At 38.4% G+C, this 20,170-nt stretch overlaps 1 protein-coding gene across 10 annotated transcripts in view; it reads right to left on the reverse strand.

Moving 5' to 3' along the window:
* The window catches only part of LOC106073239 (multiple C2 and transmembrane domain-containing protein 1-like), a 163,277-nt gene that overhangs the window by 56,840 nt on the left and 86,267 nt on the right, over positions 1-20,170 (reverse strand). The window contains exons 1-2 of one of the 10 annotated variants that reach the window (XM_056026686.1): positions 7,650-9,348; positions 6,615-7,118 (exon numbers count right to left, since the gene is read on the reverse strand). The exons of the other annotated variants lie outside the window; for them this stretch is intronic. Of the exons in view, the coding sequence (XP_055882661.1) occupies positions 6,615-7,118; positions 7,650-7,781 (636 nt within the window). The 5' untranslated portion in view covers positions 7,782-9,348. Of the gene's footprint in view, positions 1-6,614; positions 7,119-7,649; positions 9,349-20,170 lie in introns of those variants that run through there. 10 annotated transcript variants of the gene reach the window in all.

Below are 20,170 nucleotides of genomic sequence, written 5' to 3' on the forward strand. Positions count from 1 at the left end.
TTCTAAGTTTCAATTAATATTCTGTCTTTATTGCAATAAAATATTAGAAAAATTATAAAAAAATGTTTTTCTTTAGCAAGGTTAGAAAAAAAATTATAAAAACAAAAGTTTTTATTTTATTTAAAAACTAATTTATAGAAAATGTTCTGGAATGATTGGTCTACACATCGTATATTTTTGTTTGGCAATAGCTTAAATAATTTTAAAGCCTTAGCGATTTAAAAACGATAAACAATAATCCAATATGGCGGCCGTTGCCATGACAACCATTATAAGAAAACATTTTTAACCACATTTTTTTTTTAAATGGCTATTCATAGGGAGTATACAAATAAAGTTTGGAGTAATTTGATTAATAAATTAAAAAAAAGGTGTCAAGTGTCCCACATAGCCTTAAACAAATCCGTGAGATTCAGCTAAAATCTTAATATAAACACTTTATGTGTCAATAGGATCTGTCTGTGAGAGTTCAGCTTGGATCAGTGGCAATTTGATGAAGCACTGGTCTCTTTATCAAACTTAGCAAGACACGCTGCGTGGTTAAAATGTTACAGACTAAGGAAAGGGGGGCAGTTCGCAGCTCACACTCGTCCCCTTTGCACAGCCCCAATCACGCGAAGAACTTTGCTTTAGCGGGAGGGAGTTGGATAGAGGAAGTAAGGGTTGAGTGGACCTAACTACAGAGCACTGCTGACCAGCTGCCGCTCCTGGACTGTTATTTCAGAGCTCTGCTATCGGATTCTTTTTGTCTAAGATGAAATTTCGGAAAGTGAATAATTGATTTCTTTGTATGAGGATTGCGAGATGGGGAAGCTTTACTATAGCACAGCCCACCACATTAAACATAAATGTATACACCTAGCGAGGGGGGGGGGTAATATCATAAACTGCAATACAAATACAAATAAAGGACCGGGGGGGGGAGAGGGGTTATACCGAGCATATCAAGATGTCAGCGGTCTGACATGTACGACTAAAACAACATTTGGTTTGGTGGACGTTATCCCTGGATGTCATTGTTCTTAGGCTGTCATTGTTCTTAGGCTGACATTGTTCTTAGGCTGTCACACGTCTGTCTGTCAGAGAGTAACAACACACTCCATTCATTGAGAAATCTCCTGACCAACTAACTGTCAACGTAAAAGCTATAATACGTGATCTTTATTATTCATTTGTTTATAGAGCCCCGCCTTTAGTTTTTCTTTAGGAGAATAATATCACAATTTGAAATATAGATCTAGCTTAGAAATATTTCTACGGCAACTTATCAGAAGATCCCGGATTCGTGTTGATTAAAAAAAAATATGACCACAACGTGATATAGACACGAAATAGACACGAAATCGACATGAAATAGACACGAAATAGACACGGACTTCTCTCTGCAATGAATTGAATAACTTTTTTTTGTAAGTGCTAACTGCGGCAATGAAATAAGAAAGGGACTAAACTCTTGTTAATTTCTGAATGCAACAAATACGAAAGTTGCTGATTTCAACAAGAAAAAGACAATTTTTAAAAGTGGTTATCATTAACTTCTTACAACTGTGGATAACATCATTGGAGAATTGACTTTTTTTTTCTTCTTATTTTTATTAACTGTAACACTGAAGGCGTCAAATAACTAAATCTAGTCTTGTATCTAAATTAAACTAGGCTGTGGCCTGCAGATCTGGCAGAGTTTTTCTTTGAACATGTTATCTTGGGTGGGGGGGGGGGGGGGAATCACAGTCTCGACTGGACATCTTGATAAAGTAGGCAGGCTAGAAAGGCGTGGTCGACATTCTCTGATGTCATTCCCCAGTGTCATTTGTCGCTGGTTCCGATTTTTATCTTCTGAAACATCTTTTTTTTTTCCTCCTTCTGTGTCCTATCTGAAGATCATATTACATGGAGGTCGTACAGATGTAGTGAACATCACTTTTACCTGTAGTTTGAACGAGAGTTCGATCAATTTCTTAACGTTACAGTTCTGAAAACATATTATCAACTGATTTAAGTTACTGAAATTGATCTCAAAGACGGATAGAATACTAGTCAGATTATTCTACTGTTAAAGGAAAAAAAAAACTGACCGCCAGTAGATGCCGTAAACAAAAATAAATAAATAAATAAAACCACAGATATGCACACCAACCACATGAAAAGTTTATGTCCGAAGACTCGTACACTTTCTATGTCTCACATACGTATCTCTAGTATGTAACGTAGTAAGTAAACATCTGCGTCTTCTTTTTCACAAGCTTTAAAAATAACACAGTGAGGTGTCATTTAATCCATGCCTACCTATGAAGTGTCATTTAATCCATGCCTACGTATGAGGTATCATTTAATCCATGCCTACCTATGAAGTGTCATTTAATCCATGGCTACCTATGAAGTGTCATTTGATCCGTGCCTACCTATGAAGTGTCATTTGATCCGTGCCTACCTATGAAGTGTCATTTAATCCATGCCTACCTATGAAGTGTCGTTTGATCCGTGCCTACCTATGAAGTGTCATTTTATCCGTGCCTACGTATGAGGTATCATTTAATCCATGCCTACCTATGAAGTGTCATTTGATCCGTGCCTACCTATGACGTGTCATTTGATCCGTGCCTACCTATGAGGTGTCATTTGATCCCTGTAACATAGTAATGCCCAAAGGACGTCCTTGGGAACATATCAGGCCCCTTGTCTGGCTAAAGTACACAATGAAGCCGTAGGGCCTCAGTTCCATTGGATTGGACTATTTGTGGCCCGTGACTGGCTATCGAATATTTTAATGGCCTTCGTGTCGAAAACGTTGGGCACCCTGCTGTAGCATTTACAAGTGTCATTTAAAATGTTTTTTTTTTGTTTTTTTTACACTTACACGATTTTAATGTTCATTTTTTTTTGTATCTCCCCCTCCCCCCAAATGACGTCCAAATGTTTTTTTTTTTGAAGTTGCAGTGGTAAATATTTCTGCGTCAGGCATCAAAGTGAGATACCCAAAGTGGCTGAAAGAGTTAAAGAAGTGGAACTACGGCCACAGAATAAAAACAGAATGTAGAATACTATTTAATATCGAGTACTTACAACTGATATAATAATCTAAACACTACGCTTAACTCTTAATACAAAGATAAAACCTCATGGATTGAATAACTCTGTAATCAAGTTGGAATGCGTTTTAAAGGTTTTCTTTTTGGTGTTTTCAGTATTAGCTAGTGTTTTGATTAAAAATGACTTTTTTTTTCTCTTTTATCTAACTATGAAAACGATTTTAAAAGAGTTAACAAAAAAAAATGTTTCATTAGAAAACTTTCAATATTTTGGTGAGAAATGTTACATCAACTGAAGCTCTAACTAGAACACAACCATTTCTCATGTGGACATCGTGCTATTCGATAAGAATCACCTCCCTTGTCCCTATATATGTTGATCAAAATCATTCTGTGGATATTGATAAAACTAATGAGCTATTCTAATAGGATTATTCAATGTAAGTAAATATGTACGGTGAGCATTGACGTATATATAATTAATTCATAGACCTAAGCAGAAAATTAGCTTGCTGTTCTTTTTTTTTTTTTCAATCATCATATTGAAGGGTTGCAGCTAGTACACAATTCTTAATTGCCTTAAAGTTTCCGATGCGCACGAGTGAGCCATAGTGAACACTAATCATATCTATTTAGAAGCCTACGTCAATTTAGTTAGATACAAAAGCTTGTTCATTAAACGTGGACATAGTCATCTAATGGTATACTTGACAATGGCACTGAACTACATAAAGAGTAAACAATCCGACTGAACGGAAGCAGACAACTATACACTGGGACCAGGCACATGGACCGACATCTTAAACAACGATTTTCAACAGCGAACAGAAAAAAAAAATTGTTAATTTAATTTTCAAACCACAAATTACTCTTATTATTTGTTGAAAAATGTAATCGGTTTGACATTTTAACAAATCTTGACAATAATTTTAAAATCATAATTTGCCCAACCTTTGAAAATATTTAATTCAACACACAGCTCCTTTTCTACAAATACCAAACACAATTAATACCGGTAATAATAATAAAATTGGAGCAACCATTGATCTGGACACATTTTCTCAAATCATAATGGGAGCTCGGCCACAAACGTTCCCCGTTACAACATAACACACAAATACCACTCATATATAATGATATATTCAACAATGTCGCTGAGTATCAAAAGCGAATATTAAAAAAAAAAATTCAGTGTCAAGTCCTACAAAGTATTTCCCAAACATCGTATATTATGGATGATAGATAGAGCTGACAGCAGCAATACTTTCCAGTGAAAGTAAAACAGTGTAAGAGTTATGACATTTTATTTATGACATTTTATGTCAGCCATTAATCAGGGAAAGGTCACCACAAGCCCACAAGCCTATCGATGATGCACTTGGATGTGTTTGGGCTTTGCTCCTAAACAGGTCAACAAAAGCAGTTACATCGATACTGTATTAAATACATACGTTTGCTGTTTACATTCAGAACAAGTTTGTCTATAGAACTATGTGAAAACGTTAACAAAGTATGATCTCTAAGACATTACTACATCTTGACAATCACAATTTTGTAGTGACATTACTGATGCAGATTATTCCATTTCTCCTACTCTCTCTATACAGTATTGATTGTTTCCCTTTCCTTGACAGGCTTTTCTCGACCACGTTGTAAACTTCGATGTTCTGCTTTCTTCCAATCCCCATGTTTGTGTCTTCTCACATTTACCTTTCTTTAGCCACTAACTATTATCCTGCCTTTCTGTCAGTTTGACATCTCTCTCTCTCTCTCTCTGTCTCTCTCAGCTTGTTTTGATCTCCTTCCTCTTCAGATTATAATTAGGTTTTACTCCTAATGGTATTGTGAGCTCTTCATTGAAGTCTTTTAGGTCGAATGATTCAGTCATGATCACTTAGTTGAATGCCAATACTCCATTTACTCCGTTTTTTGTTTTGGACAATCTCTACTATTAGCTCCCACCCCCCCACCCCCACCACTTTTCCAACCAGCCGATATGCCCTGTGGTATTCACCATGAATAAATGATGCAGGACCAGAGAAGATTAGTTAGAATAAAAGGGTCTGTTTATGACAGCTCGGGCCGATGTGTCAACGTCACACAATGCCGGGACATTTTCATTGATCAAACCAATGTCTATGAAAATAATGTAAGTTGTTTCCTTGAATTGTAAGAGTATTTAACACATAAATGTCTAGTAAATACAAGAACTATACAATTATAACACAAAAGGCTATTGAATTATAAAATAAAATGAAAGCCTAAAAATAGATTAAATATAGAACAGCTTCAACTAAACAAAAATTTACAGCAATCTCGTACGGTTATATACACCACATGACTATAGTCTTTTATCCTAGTGGTTTCAAAGCTTGTCACAGTCATAGGTGTCAATGGAGATAAGTTCCCATTGTCTAAATAAACGACATGCGTCTCAAATAATCTAAATGTAAGTCTTGGCCTGCTCGTGTGGCTTAGACATTAAGCCAGGCGAAACTGCTCTTACTAACAGTTAAAGGGGAAAAGGCAGATATCTGGTTCCTATACAAGAGGGAGATTCGGGAAAATAGAGCTTGTCAGCCTAGGTAGGCATTATAGCAATGAGGGGGGTATTCCCATCTGCCTTGCGGTACAATAGCTTTAAGAGAAAACCTTGAGGAAAAATCAGGAGTGGAGCCACTTAGACTCCCAAGACAAGAAAACGGTTATTATTCAGCAATAGTTATTATTCAGTATCTTTACTCCCAAGACAAGAAAACGGTTATTATTCAGCAATAGTTATTATTCAGTATCTTTACTCCCAAGACAAGAAAACGGTTATTATTCAGCAATAGTTATTATTATTCAGTATCTTTACTCCCAAGACAAGAAAACGGTTATTATTCAGCAATAGTTATTATTCAGTATCTTTACTCCCAAGACAAGAAAACGGTTATTATTCAGCAATAGTTATTATTATTCAGTATCTTTACTCCCAAGACAAGAAAACGGTTATTATTCAGCAATAGTTATTATTCAGTACCTTTACTCCCAAGACAAGAAAACGGTTATTATTCAGCAATAGTTATTATTCAGTATCTTTACTCCCAAGACAAGAAAACGGTTATTATTCAGCAATAGTTATTATTATTCAGTATCTTTACTCCCAAGACAAGAAAACGGTTATTATTCAGCAATAGTTATTATTATTCAGTATCATACTAAGTCACTCGAAAAGAAAATAAGATCTCGAGGTCTTAAGTCAACGCTTAGCTACAGAGTAAACACTAACAAAAATGAAATAATCCTTACATTTTTAATTAGTTAACTCTTTTGTTATGTTATTATTACTGATGAAGACATCTGTGCTATTTCGACATAGACTCTACTGTTACTGTTTACTATTACATGCATTATCAATCATTTCATTTGTGAATCTAACATTTGGCCGCAGAAAAATAAACGAAATATGTTTTCTTTAAAAACAAAATCATAGACCAAGTTGAATACGCAATAACTAAGAACAAACAATTTTAATGAAAACTATATAAAAAAGAAAGTCGATCATTAAACAACAAACAAATATGTTGGCTTGATTATTCTTACCTGCACTGCACAGGTGTGGACAGTGATGACAGGCGAGCTGTTAATGCTGGAGTTATCATCCGATTTGTTCAAACTTTCCTCATCCAGAACCAAGCTGTTCTTTTCGTCTATGTCAGACTCAGCCGAATCCCAGTCGCTGTTCAGACTGATCGAAGCCTCCAACGAAGACATGGTGGACTGTCGCTGGACTCTCAGTGGCTCCGACCTAACGCGGTCAGGAGACTGACCGGCAACATTTTTAGGACGAATGAGCGGTGACGGTTCTTGGCTGGAGGAGGTTAAATCACTGGTTCCGTCCTCACAGTCAAAGAACTCGTAGTCCTCCTTGGCGTGGACGTCATAAGAGTGCCGTCTAGTCTGGCCTGATGACGATCGGCCATTGGCCCCACAGGAAGAAGATTGAAGGCTGTGACGCTCCGACCTCGGATTTTTCCGGAGTGTCGCCTCCGGTGGAAGACTGATACTTGAGGATACAGAGAGAAGACTGTCTACGGACTTGCTTACCTAACACACATACGATTTGTGAATTGTGAAATATAGAATAAAGCCTTTTCTTACTAAATATTTTTTATTCATACATACAAAATATATAAAGGACTCTGAGAACTGTCTTATTATAGAAATAAAATACCGACATGTCTGAGACATAATTTAGTAGCTTAAGCATTTAAGTAACGAGACTACAAAATAATTCCTGTCCAAACTTCGATTTAATATTTGTTGGATTTCACTACGAATTTCGATATTCTATAACTATTAAAATTATGTCTTGATTAAAAACATTTTCACATAGCAAAATCATTATTGTACCGCCATATCAACGCAGTTTCTCTAAGTATTTACTTATAGATTTCATTTCTTTCCCCAATCAAACATGACTACAATGACTCACAATTTCCAGTTTCCTTATCAGTCTTGTCCTATATTTTTTGTGATTTTCAAATTTTCATTCAATTTAGTTTCAGTATTATTAAGTCGCGACTAACCCTAACTCTTGAAGGATGACGCTAATATTACAATAGCACGCTCACTTACCAGATCCGCTTGTTTTAATTCCGCGGCCCGGACTAGCAAGGGACCCTGCTTCTTGCCAGCTTTAGTTCTCTTTTGGCCCCTGTTCAGCAGAAAGGAAGGGATGTATCGCGGTTGTTTTGGTGCTTCCGCCATGACGTTCTACTGCAGAATAGTCTGAGCATCCTATTGTCCAAAATAAGAAACTCACGAACATTGACCCGAAGACTCGTATTTCTTTTCTTTTTCCTTTTGACTAGGAAGCACTTAGTGGAGGAAAAAAACTTTTTGTTTTACTTAATGTGAGTATATCCAACAATTTTATTTTTGAAATATTACACAATTGTATAGCCCAGACCATGTAATGACAAGAGCAAAGCTCGTGGAATGAAATTATTCATCTGGGTATATCATCCATGATTGCGAACTTTCAGGATGTTTTCCGAGATACTAGCCCACATGACACAATTAAGCTCTCAGCTTTACAAAGATTGTAGACCTGGCTCGCAGTCCCTGGATCGATCCAACAGAAAAACCAACTCTTCCTCTTCCTCACAATACAAACATAATTTATAAGGCTGAGTTAATTGACAGTAATTGAGATAAATGGATATGTGAAGATGGTATGTTCTTTCAACTTCATATTCCTTTTTTTTTTGTCCTAAAGTTCCTTTATCTTTCCAAGGTTAGGTTGTTGTTGTTTTTACATGCTTTGCATGACTTTTAGTGTCCGAGTAACAAAAGAGCCAAACACCACCTATGGACAGTATAGTACGATAGAAGATAAACTAGAGATGAGATTGCGAATTGAATGTTGTTTGTATTTGTCCAAGTCCACACAGAACGCTGGGAGATGGACAAAAGAACGGCCAATGAAATAATAATTTGTACGTTTGTCAGACACAGACATTGTGCAAGGGCAATGGCCTGAGGCAACTTTCCTGTCCCTCTGGTGTAATTGCGTTTCTATTGATCAACAAATGGGAGGGAACTGTGTGGGAGGAAGGAGCGCATACATCGCGTTGTGAGTCAGAAATACGGAATTGAGCAATGAGAGCTACAACCAGAACTGCATTTGAGTTTTGTATACAATTTACAAGAAATACTATTGGTTATTTTCTTAAATTGATTGAAAGATGTCTAATTGGTTACGTGTTTTTTTTCCCACTTGATAGCTACAACGTATCCTTTTATTAGCGGTACGGTAAAGTACAAATAAATAAAAGTGTTAAAAGTGGTATCCAACGTGTAGTGACTTATAACCCGAGCCTCAAACTCCATACCGTTGTATTCAAATAAAGATATTACAATTTACAAGAACTCTTTATCGAGACAATGTTACTAGGAACATTCTCAGCCACTAAGTACACATTTCTTTTGAGCATTCAAAACATGGTTAGGACCAGAGTTTGTCGTGAAGAATTATTATTAATTATTGTACGACCTCAATAGTAAGACGAGTAGGAGTTGGGTTTATTTGGGTTTTTCCTTAGTGACGCGACAGTACATGTAAAAGTTAAAACGGAACTAGGCTAGAGACTACTTGTAGCATACAGTGACGACCTCGACTGTGCCCTCATTTTCTAGACCAAATTATTGTTGTTTCAAAAGGCTGGACTATTTCATTCTATACCGTTTGTTCTGTGGTGATTAATACTTCATGAGCTCGCAGATGACATTCACTATATGCAAGAATCACACAACACAGTGCAGTCTAGATATAAAAGAACGAAATGTTTCTATGATGTTGGGTGTCAAAACATTGAAGCAAAAACAAAAATAGATCTTCTTTAAAAACAACACTTTCTCTTTAAGACATCGTACTGTTATTTTTGTTCCAAAGTTTTTTATTTATTATTTTCTTAATTTACTTTTAAGCAGACGTGTGCAAAGTGATTATACAAAAAGTGGTCAAAGAATCAATTTTATGTGGCGTTACTACCCGGATAATGATAATAGATGTACTGAACATTTCTATCTAAATCTCCATTATCCTCACAAGAGTTGTTGGACTCTTGGGATGCACATAGATCTAGTTTTTCTCTGCAAAGATTATACTACATAACTTCCATCTCTCTCTCTCCCATTATTAAATTTTCTCTGTTAAATGAGTCGAGAGAGTAAAGTCCCCTTGTATGATCACAGTTAAAGTGTTAGATGTATATTGATTTCTATAGAAACATCATTTATAATGGATTAACTATCCCCACTTTTGAAAGAGGACGCTGGACTGACCTCGTGGCACGTGCTGTGTGAACTATGAATAACATGCTCGTTTCCAAAATGGCATTATGGCCAAAATATATTGGCACGATGGCGTCAAGCCAACAGGGGAAGGGGGGGGGGGAGAGTTACAGGGTCATGGCTCGAAATGCTGAATAATGTTTGCCTGGAAAGGGGAGACGATTGTGGCTAGAGAGGACTGTGACTAGAGAGGACTGTGACTAGAGACCACTGTGACTAGAGACCACTGTGACTAGAGAGGACTGTGACTAGAGACCACTGTGACTAGAGACCACTGTAACTAGAGACCTTTGTGTTCTAGAGAGGACTGTGACTAGAGACCACTGTGACTAGAGACCACTGTGACTAGAGACCACTGTGACTAGAGACCACTGTGACTAGAGAGGACTGTGACTAGAGAGGACTGTGACTAGAGACCACTGTGACTAGAGACCACTGTGACTAGAGACCACTGTGTTCTAGAGAGGACTGTGACTAGAGAGGACTGTGACTAGAGAGGACTGTGACTAGAGACCACTGTGACTAGAGACCAGTGTGACTAGAGACCACTGTGTTCTAGAGAGGACTGTGACTAGAGACCACTGTGACTAGAGACCACTGTGACTAAAGACCACTGTGACTAGAGACCAGTGTGACTAGAGACCACTGTGTTCTAGAGAGGACTGTGACTAGAGACCACTGTGACTAGAGACCACTGTGACTAAAGACCACTGTGACTAGAGACCAGTGTGACTAGAGACCACTGTGTTCTAGAGAGGACTGTGACTAGAGACCACTGTGACTAGAGACCACTGTGACTAGAGAGGACTGTGACTTGAGACCACTGTGACTAGAGAGGACTGTGACTTGAGACCACTGTGACTAGAGAGGACTGTGACTAGAGACCACTGTGACTAGAGAGGACTGTGACTTGAGACCACTGTGACTAGAGAGGACTGTGACTAGAGACCACTGTGACTAGAGAGGACTGTGACTTGAGACCACTGTGACTAGAGAGGACTGTGACTTGAGACCACTGTGACTAGAGAGGACTGTGACTAGAGACCATTGTGTTCTAGAGAGGACTGTGACTAGAGACCAGTGTGACTAGAGACCACTGTGACTAGAGACCACTGTGATTAGAGACCAGTGTGACTAGAGACCACTGTGACTAGAGAGGACTGTGACTAGAGACCAGTGTGACTAGAGACCACTGTGACTAGAGACCAGTGTGACTAGAGACCACTGTGACTAGAGACCAGTGTGACTAGAGACCACTGTGACTAGAATGATGATGAGACAGCTAGAGGATGAGCAGCCAATATCAATTTTAAGAACCAAACGAAAGCAATTCAAGACCACTGTGCGGTTGCTGGGTGTTTAAACAACTGAAGAATGAAAAGTTATGGACCTTCTTTTTAAATAAATGTTTTCTTTTTAAAGAAAAGTATAAGAGAGAAAACAATGTTAAATAAATTAATAATTAATTAATAAAAGCAAAAATGATGGCTAATAGATAATATACGCCATATGGAACAAGACATTCGACAATACAACACAGCCTATAACGAAACTTTAAAGTGCATCTAACACAAAATGAATTAGACATGCCATGAGACATGTGAAGGATATCCATTATGAAAATATTGCGACCCAGTTTAGCGTTAGGGCTATTTATTGATCTGTCTATCAGTCTGTATTCGATCTAGCTTGGTTTCAGCCTAGTTTAATCAACCCAGCCAAGTGTGTAGATGGGCATGATAAGAGTGGGCAAAATACAACTCGGTCATTAAAGCAGTGATAGGAATCTAAACACTTTTTTTTTTACGCGCCAAACATAATTTAGCTTTAACAAATAAATGCGATTACATGTAATGGACTGTAATATTTAAGAATAAATTTATTGCCTTAAATATAAGCAAAGAATAAAAGCATTATCAGTTGGCCTCCTTCAGTCGTAGAACGACTATGGTTCATATCGTACACTTTTTCATGTGGCTGTGGAGCCCTATTTTGAAGAGACACCCCCGTCCACAAATATCGCAGCTTAAAGTGGCTTTCGCTTCGGTGGTAGAGGTGCTGGCGATTTTTCGCATTGTACGTTTTTCTTTCAGAGCTGAGGCCCATGTTCTTTCACTCTCCATACCTTTCTTGGTCACTGTCTCTCACCAACTGGTGCGGTCTAGAGCTATGTCTTCCCAATGGTCAGTATTGATGTTCACTGATTTAAGTTCCCGTTTTATTACATCTATGTAACGGAGGTGGGGGCATTATACATCATTCTATATCGGAACTCTGTTGTTAGTCATTGTACAAAGCGCTTTTTAAAATAATGTAAAACATCTAATATTGAAAAAGACACAAAAAGAGAGAGATTAGTACAGAGAAGAAACGAGACGGACAGACATAAAGATCTACATAAAGAGAGATGGGGAGACAAAAAGATAGACAAAGAGTGAGAGAGAATACAGCGAAGGATTCCTCGTTGAAGAGAGATAATGCCGTGTGTATGTGGGAGAGACAGAGATACAGACAAACACAGTGAGAGAGAGAGAGAGAGTTTGGAAACAAACCACCAGCCTTGTAGAGTAGCAGCAGAGTGCAACACTTGATAAATAGTATTTTCAATAACAAGAAAGTGAAAATCCTACTGGTAAAGAACATTTTAAAAGTCGTTTTAAAATGTACTTTCTAATCGTCACAGACCAGGGCTGGCATTAGGTTGATTTGACCGATTACTTTAAATTGGGCTCCGCGCCTGGCAGGGGCCCTGCAATTTACATTTAGCATATCACTATCATTCATGGCTCTTGTCACAGGCTTTTAAAGATGCAGGACTTAAAGGGTTAACATATTTTGTTTATCGTACGATGTTGTATAATAAATGTGGATATAATGATCTAATTCATAGTCATAGTTGTTATTGTACACAACTTTAGAACAGGTGTCTCGTAAGCATCCATTAAATTGGGCCCCGGACTTCGTAAGGCCGGCCTTGACACAGACAATATACATTCTAGCCAGAACGTCGTATTACATTACAGAAATGACAAGGGATAATATATTTTACACAAGTCTAGCATTGACAGGACTGATGATTAGCAAGAAGAGTCGTATCATAATTATACTTGTCATTTTCTAAACTAAATAACACTGTAAGCCTTAAACAATATAAACCACACCATATGCAAGTAACTCAAGAATGTTATTCCATGTATGGAAGAAACACAACAAATATAGAGACACAATTATAAAGCCTACGAAAACGAGAAATCTACGTCCAGCACACTAAACACACACACACACACACAGTGCAACATTACTTGTGAAAGAACTTGCGCTGGTTTTTTCTGTTACCCCCTACAGCAACCAACTCTCTCCCTCCCAGCTATACATAATGTCTAACAGCGCGAACTGGGGGGAGCGTTTGCTGCTAAGCGTAGGGAAAAAATTAACGACTCACAAGGCGAGCGTCAATGTTAGCCCAAGTACTCACGTCCAGTGGGGGAGCAAAGGGTCTTGTTTGAAGAGTTCAACCGTTTATACATATATATATATATATATTAAGGCACTTTTCCATGGCAAGGAAACTAGTACTGGCAACATAATACAGTTAATATATATATAATATATATTATATTTTTACTGAGAAAAACTACAGAGCATTTCGAGAACGGATAAGTTGTAGTATCTTAGAAAATCGTTCGGCTACTAGAGACCTTGAAACACGCTGAACATAAATGCTAGTGAAAATAAAAAGTAAAAAATGTAGACAGATAAGTTTTAAGATGTTGCCCAAGTACTACGGGACAAAGCTGTTCCTTATGAGAGGAAGATGAAGCAGACCTAGTCCAAACCATCTGCAGGGCGGCATGGGATAGCAGAGGATAGAGCTCGAACTCCAGACCCTAGTAGAGACAGAGCACATTCTACACGACCAGGCAGCCATATATTAGGATGCTGACATGGTGCAGTGCCTGGTTACAACTATCAGGAACACACACACTTTCTATGGCTGTAACATGTAAACACATCCCCCATGTTCTAAGTGTAGGGCCATGGTGTGTGTTGACATGTGTTAATTGTATTACAAAATCATTGATGTCACACACCTACATACACATACAAACACACACGTAAAAACACGCCCACACGTATACATTCAAACACACAACATGAAATCCCATATTTACATATTCCAAGTCCTGGACCCGCACTAGTATCACGTACAACATTTGCATGTTCCTGCCGGTCTTAGCAGACGACATCAGCTTGTACTGAGCTCTATAAATGAGTATACAATATTCCCTTACGGCATTTATTTGGAAAGACCATTCATGATAAATATAAGGTCACTAGAATTCAAAGTAATTTTGTGTAGGACAGCTTCGAATGTCGGCCATAAATTCAATAGTTTCTTTATTAGGGAAATATATTAGAATAGATTATTTTATCTTGTGACTACATGGAGATTAGAACATATTGATTTGAAAGACATGATAGTAACTATGGCACAAGGTTTAACCATGTCCCTCGCATCTTGACATTGAAAACAACAATTTGATTTTGAATTATAACTTGACTTTTTTAACTTCAACATGATATTATGTTGTAAATTGGCTGGTCCAAATGTGTGGTAGAATCAGACATTTGTTGTTTTTATTTTATTAGCATTAAATCAAATCGCTATGGCGCAGACCACTAGATAGGTAGTAGAGGAAAACATTCTCACACCCTCCAGGGACGTGGACTGGATGGGTAGACTCAAGCAAATTAAATTATACAATTATTTTCTTCTTTACCATTAAACATTTTTCGGATGTGGTCACAAGTAACACCTTTTAATTTCAGTGTATTACGTTGAACGTGAGCGGAAATCTGGGATATTTCGCAAAGTGGTTAAAAACAAGGTTACAAAGACAGTTTATGTGGAAACACAAACTCAAAATCGGCCCCCGAAGTGGTCCACCCAGGCAGGTAAAAAAGCAGGTATCAATATTTTCAGAAAAAACATCAGAATGAAATTTTATCAAAGACAAATGACAGAGAAGAATGGAGAAAGAAGGTTGACAGATCTTGTGTGGTGCCCCAGCGGTCCAGAGGACCAAAGAATAGGTGAAAGTGAATATGAAGGTGCAGTGAATGGTCATCTGCTGAAATTGAAAAACACTAAATGTGGCTCAACAAAGATGGCTATGACGGATTTTAGGAGTCTGTTATAGAGATCGGGTCTAAATCAAGGAAATCCTATGCCGAACTGGGAGTCGACCCCTTAGTAAGGTTGTGACAGAGCGTCGCATGAGGTTTACGGGACATGTTCTCCGACAAAATGAATTAGGCATAATAAGAGTTGCGATGACATCCTAGTACAACTTGGTTACACACATTCATGGAGGTCCTCAGAGCAGGTGGGAAGAGGCTTCAGACATTGCCAGTGACAGATTTTTGTGGAAACAGCTTGCCTCCAATGCGCCGAACTAATGCCTTATAATGAATATCAATTGATCTATTTGTTTTCAAATCATCAAGAAAAAAAACATTTCCGTAAAAAAAAAATTAGTAAAGTCTACTGCTTGTATGTTACACTCTTTCTGTTCACGCGCTAATATGATAAACTACTTATTAATTGCTGTTATAAATTATGTCTAACTTATATGCATACTAAATACATTTTTCTCTTTAAAAAAACAAAACATTTTTTGAGTGAAATGTAGTAGTTAGCATGACAGAACTTAAATAACTTAGAAGTACAAATGTAATAAAGAACCCTTCCCCTCCTAAAGAGCCTCCCGTGTTTGTTACTATTAATAGTGAATAGTTGTAAAAGTGGTGTATTGTTATGAAAAAACTGCTTGCAAAAGCGATTTAAAAAAAAAGTTTTCGCTTTCAGAAAAGAAAAAAGTAGCCGTTGCATCAGAACTTTGAATGGTCTTAAGTCTAAAATATTATGGTGTCAGATTTTCACTATCTTTTCTAGCTTACGAGATCTAAACGGGACGGACGGACAGACATTCCACACAAAACTAATAGCGTCTTTGCCCCTTTCGGGGGGCCGCTAAAAAAAAAACGAATGAACTAAATGTGACTCATCAAAAGTGACCTTCCCGCCTCCCAATATTATAAGATCGATATTTAGAGCACTTATGTGTGGTGTGTGTGTGTCTCTAATGTTAGTTTGGAGGGTTGTCTGGTCATGTATTTGAATACTTTATATGTTCAATGTTACTGTATTCCTCACTAATGTTCGGACTCGAAGACAAGCCTTATATGTTCAATGTTACTGTATTCGTCACTAATGTTCGGACTCGAAGACAAGCCTTATATGTTCAATGTTACTGTATACCTCACTAATGTTCGGACTCGAAGACAAGCCTTATATGTTCAATGTTACTGTATTCCTCACTAATGTTCGGACTCGAAGACAAGCCTTATATGTTCAATGTTACTGTATACCTCACTAATGTTCGGACTCGAAGACAAGCCTTATATGTTCAATGTTACTGTATTCCTCACTAATGTTCGGACTCGAAGACAAGCCTTATATGTTCGATGTTACTGTATTCCTCACTAATGTTCGGACTCGAAGACAAGCCTTATATGTTCAATGTTACTGTATTCCTCACTAATGTTCGGACTCGAAGACAAGCCTTATATGTTCAATGTTGCTGTATTCCTCACTAATGTTCGGACTCGAAGGCAAGCCTTATATGTTCAATGTTGTTCAATCAGTTCAACTGACTTGTTGTGTGGCAAGATTCGAACTATAGTCACGTGTCACCCCGCCCTGCCTTCCCCTGACGCCCTGCAAGAAATACGGACTAGAATGTAGCCATATTTATTGACGAGCGAACGTCCGAACTTTCCAAAACAAAACTGGTATTAACTAATTGAAACATAGCCGTTGTGTTCAGCATTAGGAAAAGATAATTGGAGAAACAGATTGGCGTTGATCTCTCTGTCTGCGTGTATACGAGACTAAAAAAGAAAAAAAAAGGCTTGGAGAAACAGAAAGATATGAATTATGCATTGAATGGCATGAGAGAGAGAAAGAGAGAGAATATGAGAGAGAGAATGATAAAGAGAGAGAGAGAGAGAGATGGATAGCAAGAAAGAGAAATTAGACAAAGAGGGGTGGGGAAAGAATCAGCAGTGTGGGCAATTTACAAACCGATTCTACATTTAGTTATTACACAAAATTATTTCAGAAATGTTCCCCTCTGTCCAGTGAAATCGATAATTCTTCTAGAGATAAGTAGGATCAATATCGGTGTCCCGAGTCCAGGGTACGATTGATTACACAGACTAGTGAAGCGAAGACGGACTTTTAACTTGCGCCAAGACGTTGCAAGACACATATTGACATTGTTGTGTTGACTGGAATCAAATATGTACTCTACCAAGGACTTTAAATGGCATTCATCTTAGGACAATGAAGCTTCACTAATGTCATGACCAAAAGTACAGCATGTATTTATTTATTTATATTGTAATCGGAATTTTCGACATTTGTATGTCTCTATGGCTGACCCCAAACTAAATCTAACATCTTTTTTTTTTAAATGTGTAGGTTTTTAGCAAAGGCAATCTAGCATCTACTTAGAACATAGTATGTGTGGCCCAGTGGCACAAACTGCTTGGCTAACTATCAGGGGGGTCACGAGTTCGAATCCCATTTCAAGTGAAGCTATGTTTGCTGAACGCCTAAAGGCAACATGGGAAAAATTGGGTTGGGAAACATGCAAGATGTCAATTTAAAAACAAAACAAAATAATATATAATACTGTATAATAATAGACTTTTCTTCCCACGATCAATGTGGATATGTTGTAAAAGTTATTGAAGAGAGCGAGAGATAAATGTTTTAATTGATTTGTCAAAACGTTAAAACTTATTTGGAAATTAAAGGAAGACCTCTTGTTTAAGTCTTTTTCTTGACTTAAACTGATATTTCTATAGTTTTGGGCTAATGAAATAATCTTATATTATCCTATTTTTCTTCTATTTATTTAATCATAAAACAACGTGAGGGGACTAGTTATTGATTTGCAAGAGTGAACTAAAAAGTTAGACACTGTTGGTTAACTAAACAAAAATAATTATGGCCAAAGTTTAATTAGAAAAAAATTTAGTTAAAATCGTAGTTTAAATATTTTTTTATTGGTAACAAACTAAAAATTTCAATTAAAATGTGTAGGCTACAACTTTTCAATATGTGGTCGCGGTTGAAACGCACATCCCAGTGATCTGACCATGAACAGGATATGGACAGCGTTGATTATATAAAAAAAAAGGAAAAAAAAGGATGCAATAAACAACTATTTAGTCTTTTTACTTGACTGCATTTGAAGAGAAATGTATAAGATGGAGGTAGACTTGACGGAGTCACTATCTGCACTTGAAGAGGAATGGGTAAGATGTGAGGTAGACGTGATGGAGTCACTATCTGCACTTCAAGAGGAATGGGTAAGATGTGGGGTAGACGTGATGGAGTCACTATCTGCACTTCAAGAGGAATGGGTAAGATGTGAGGTAGACGTGATGGAGTCACTATCTGCACTTCAAGAGGAATGGGTAAGATGTGAGGTAGACGTGATGGAGTCACTATCTGCACTTGAAGAGGAATGGGTAAGATGTGAGGTAGACGTGATGGAGTCACTATCTGCACTTCAAGAGGAATGGGTAAGATGTGGGGTAGACGTGATGGAGTCACTATCTGCACTTCAAGAGGAATGGGTAAGATGTGAGGTAGACGTGATGGAGTCACTATCTGCACTTGAAGAGGAATGGGTAAGATGTGGGGTAGACGTGATGGAGTCACTATCTGCACTTGAAGAGGAATGGGTAAGATGTGGGGTAGACGTGATGGAGTCACTATCTGCACTTCAAGAGGAATGGGTAAGATGTGAGGTAGACGTGATGGAGTCACTATCTGCACTTCAAGAGGAATGGGTAAGATGTGAGGTAGACGTGATGGAGTCACTATCTGCACTTGAAGAGGAATGGGTAAGATGTGAGGTAGACGTGATGGAGTCACTATCTGCACTTCAAGAGGAATGGGTAAGATGTGGGGTAGACGTGATGGAGTCACTATCTGCACTTCAAGAGGAATGGGTAAGATGTGAGGTAGACGTGATGGAGTCACTATCTGCACTTGAAGAGGAATGGGTAAGATGTGGGGTAGACGTGATGGAGTCACTATCTGCACTTGAAGAGGAATGGGTAAGATGTGGGGTAGACGTGATGGAGTCACTATCTGCACTTGAAGAGGAATGGGTAAGATGTGAGGTAGACGTGATGGAGTCACTATCTGCACTTCAAGAGGAATGGGTAAGATGGGAGGTAGACGTGATGGAGTCACTATCTGCACTTGAAGAGGAATGTGTAAGATGGGGGGGGGTAGACTTGATGGAGTCACTATCTGCACTTGAAGAGGAATGTGTAAGATGGGGGGGGGTAGACTTGATGGAGTCACTATCTGCACTTGAAGAGGAATGTGTAAGATGGGGGGGGGTAGACTTGATGGAGACACTATCTGCACTTGAAGAGGAATGTGTAAGATGGGGGGGGGGTAGACTTGACGGAGTCACTATCTGCACTTGAAGAGGAATGGGTAAGATGGGGGGTAGACTTGATGGAGTCACTATCTGCACTTGAAGAGGAATGTGTAAGATGGGGGGTAGACTTGACGGAGTCACTATCTGCACTTGAAGAGGAATGTGTAAGATGGGAGGTAGACTTGATGGAGTCACTATCTGCACTTGAAGAGGAATGTGTAAGATGGGAGGTAGACTTGATGGAGTCACTATCTGCACTTGAAGAGGAATGGGTAAGATGTGGGGTAGACGTGATGGAGTCACTATCTGCACTTGAAGAGGAATGGGTAAGATGGGGGGGGGGGTAGACTTGACGGAGTCACTATCTGCACTTGAAGAGGAATGTGTAAGATGGGGGGTAGACTTGACGGAGTCACTATCTGCACTTGAAGAGGAATGTGTAAGATGGGGGGGGGGTAGACTTGATGGAGTCACTATCTGCACTTGAAGAGGAATGGGTAAGATGTGGGGTAGACGTGATGGAGTCACTATCTGCACTTGAAGAGGAATGTGTAAGATGGGGGGTAGACTTGATGGAGTCACTATCTGCACTTGAAGAGGAATGTGTAAGATGGGGGGGGGGTAGACTTGATGGAGTCACTATCTGCACTTGAAGAGGAATGGGTAAGATGGGGGGGGGTAGACTTGATGGAGTCACTATCTGCACTTGAAGAGGAATGTGTAAGATGGGGGGTAGACTTGACGGAGTCACTATCTGCACTTGAAGAG

Source organism: Biomphalaria glabrata, chromosome 1 (assembly GCF_947242115.1).
Source record: "Biomphalaria glabrata chromosome 1, xgBioGlab47.1, whole genome shotgun sequence".
Classification (NCBI taxonomy): domain Eukaryota; kingdom Metazoa; phylum Mollusca; class Gastropoda; family Planorbidae; genus Biomphalaria; species Biomphalaria glabrata.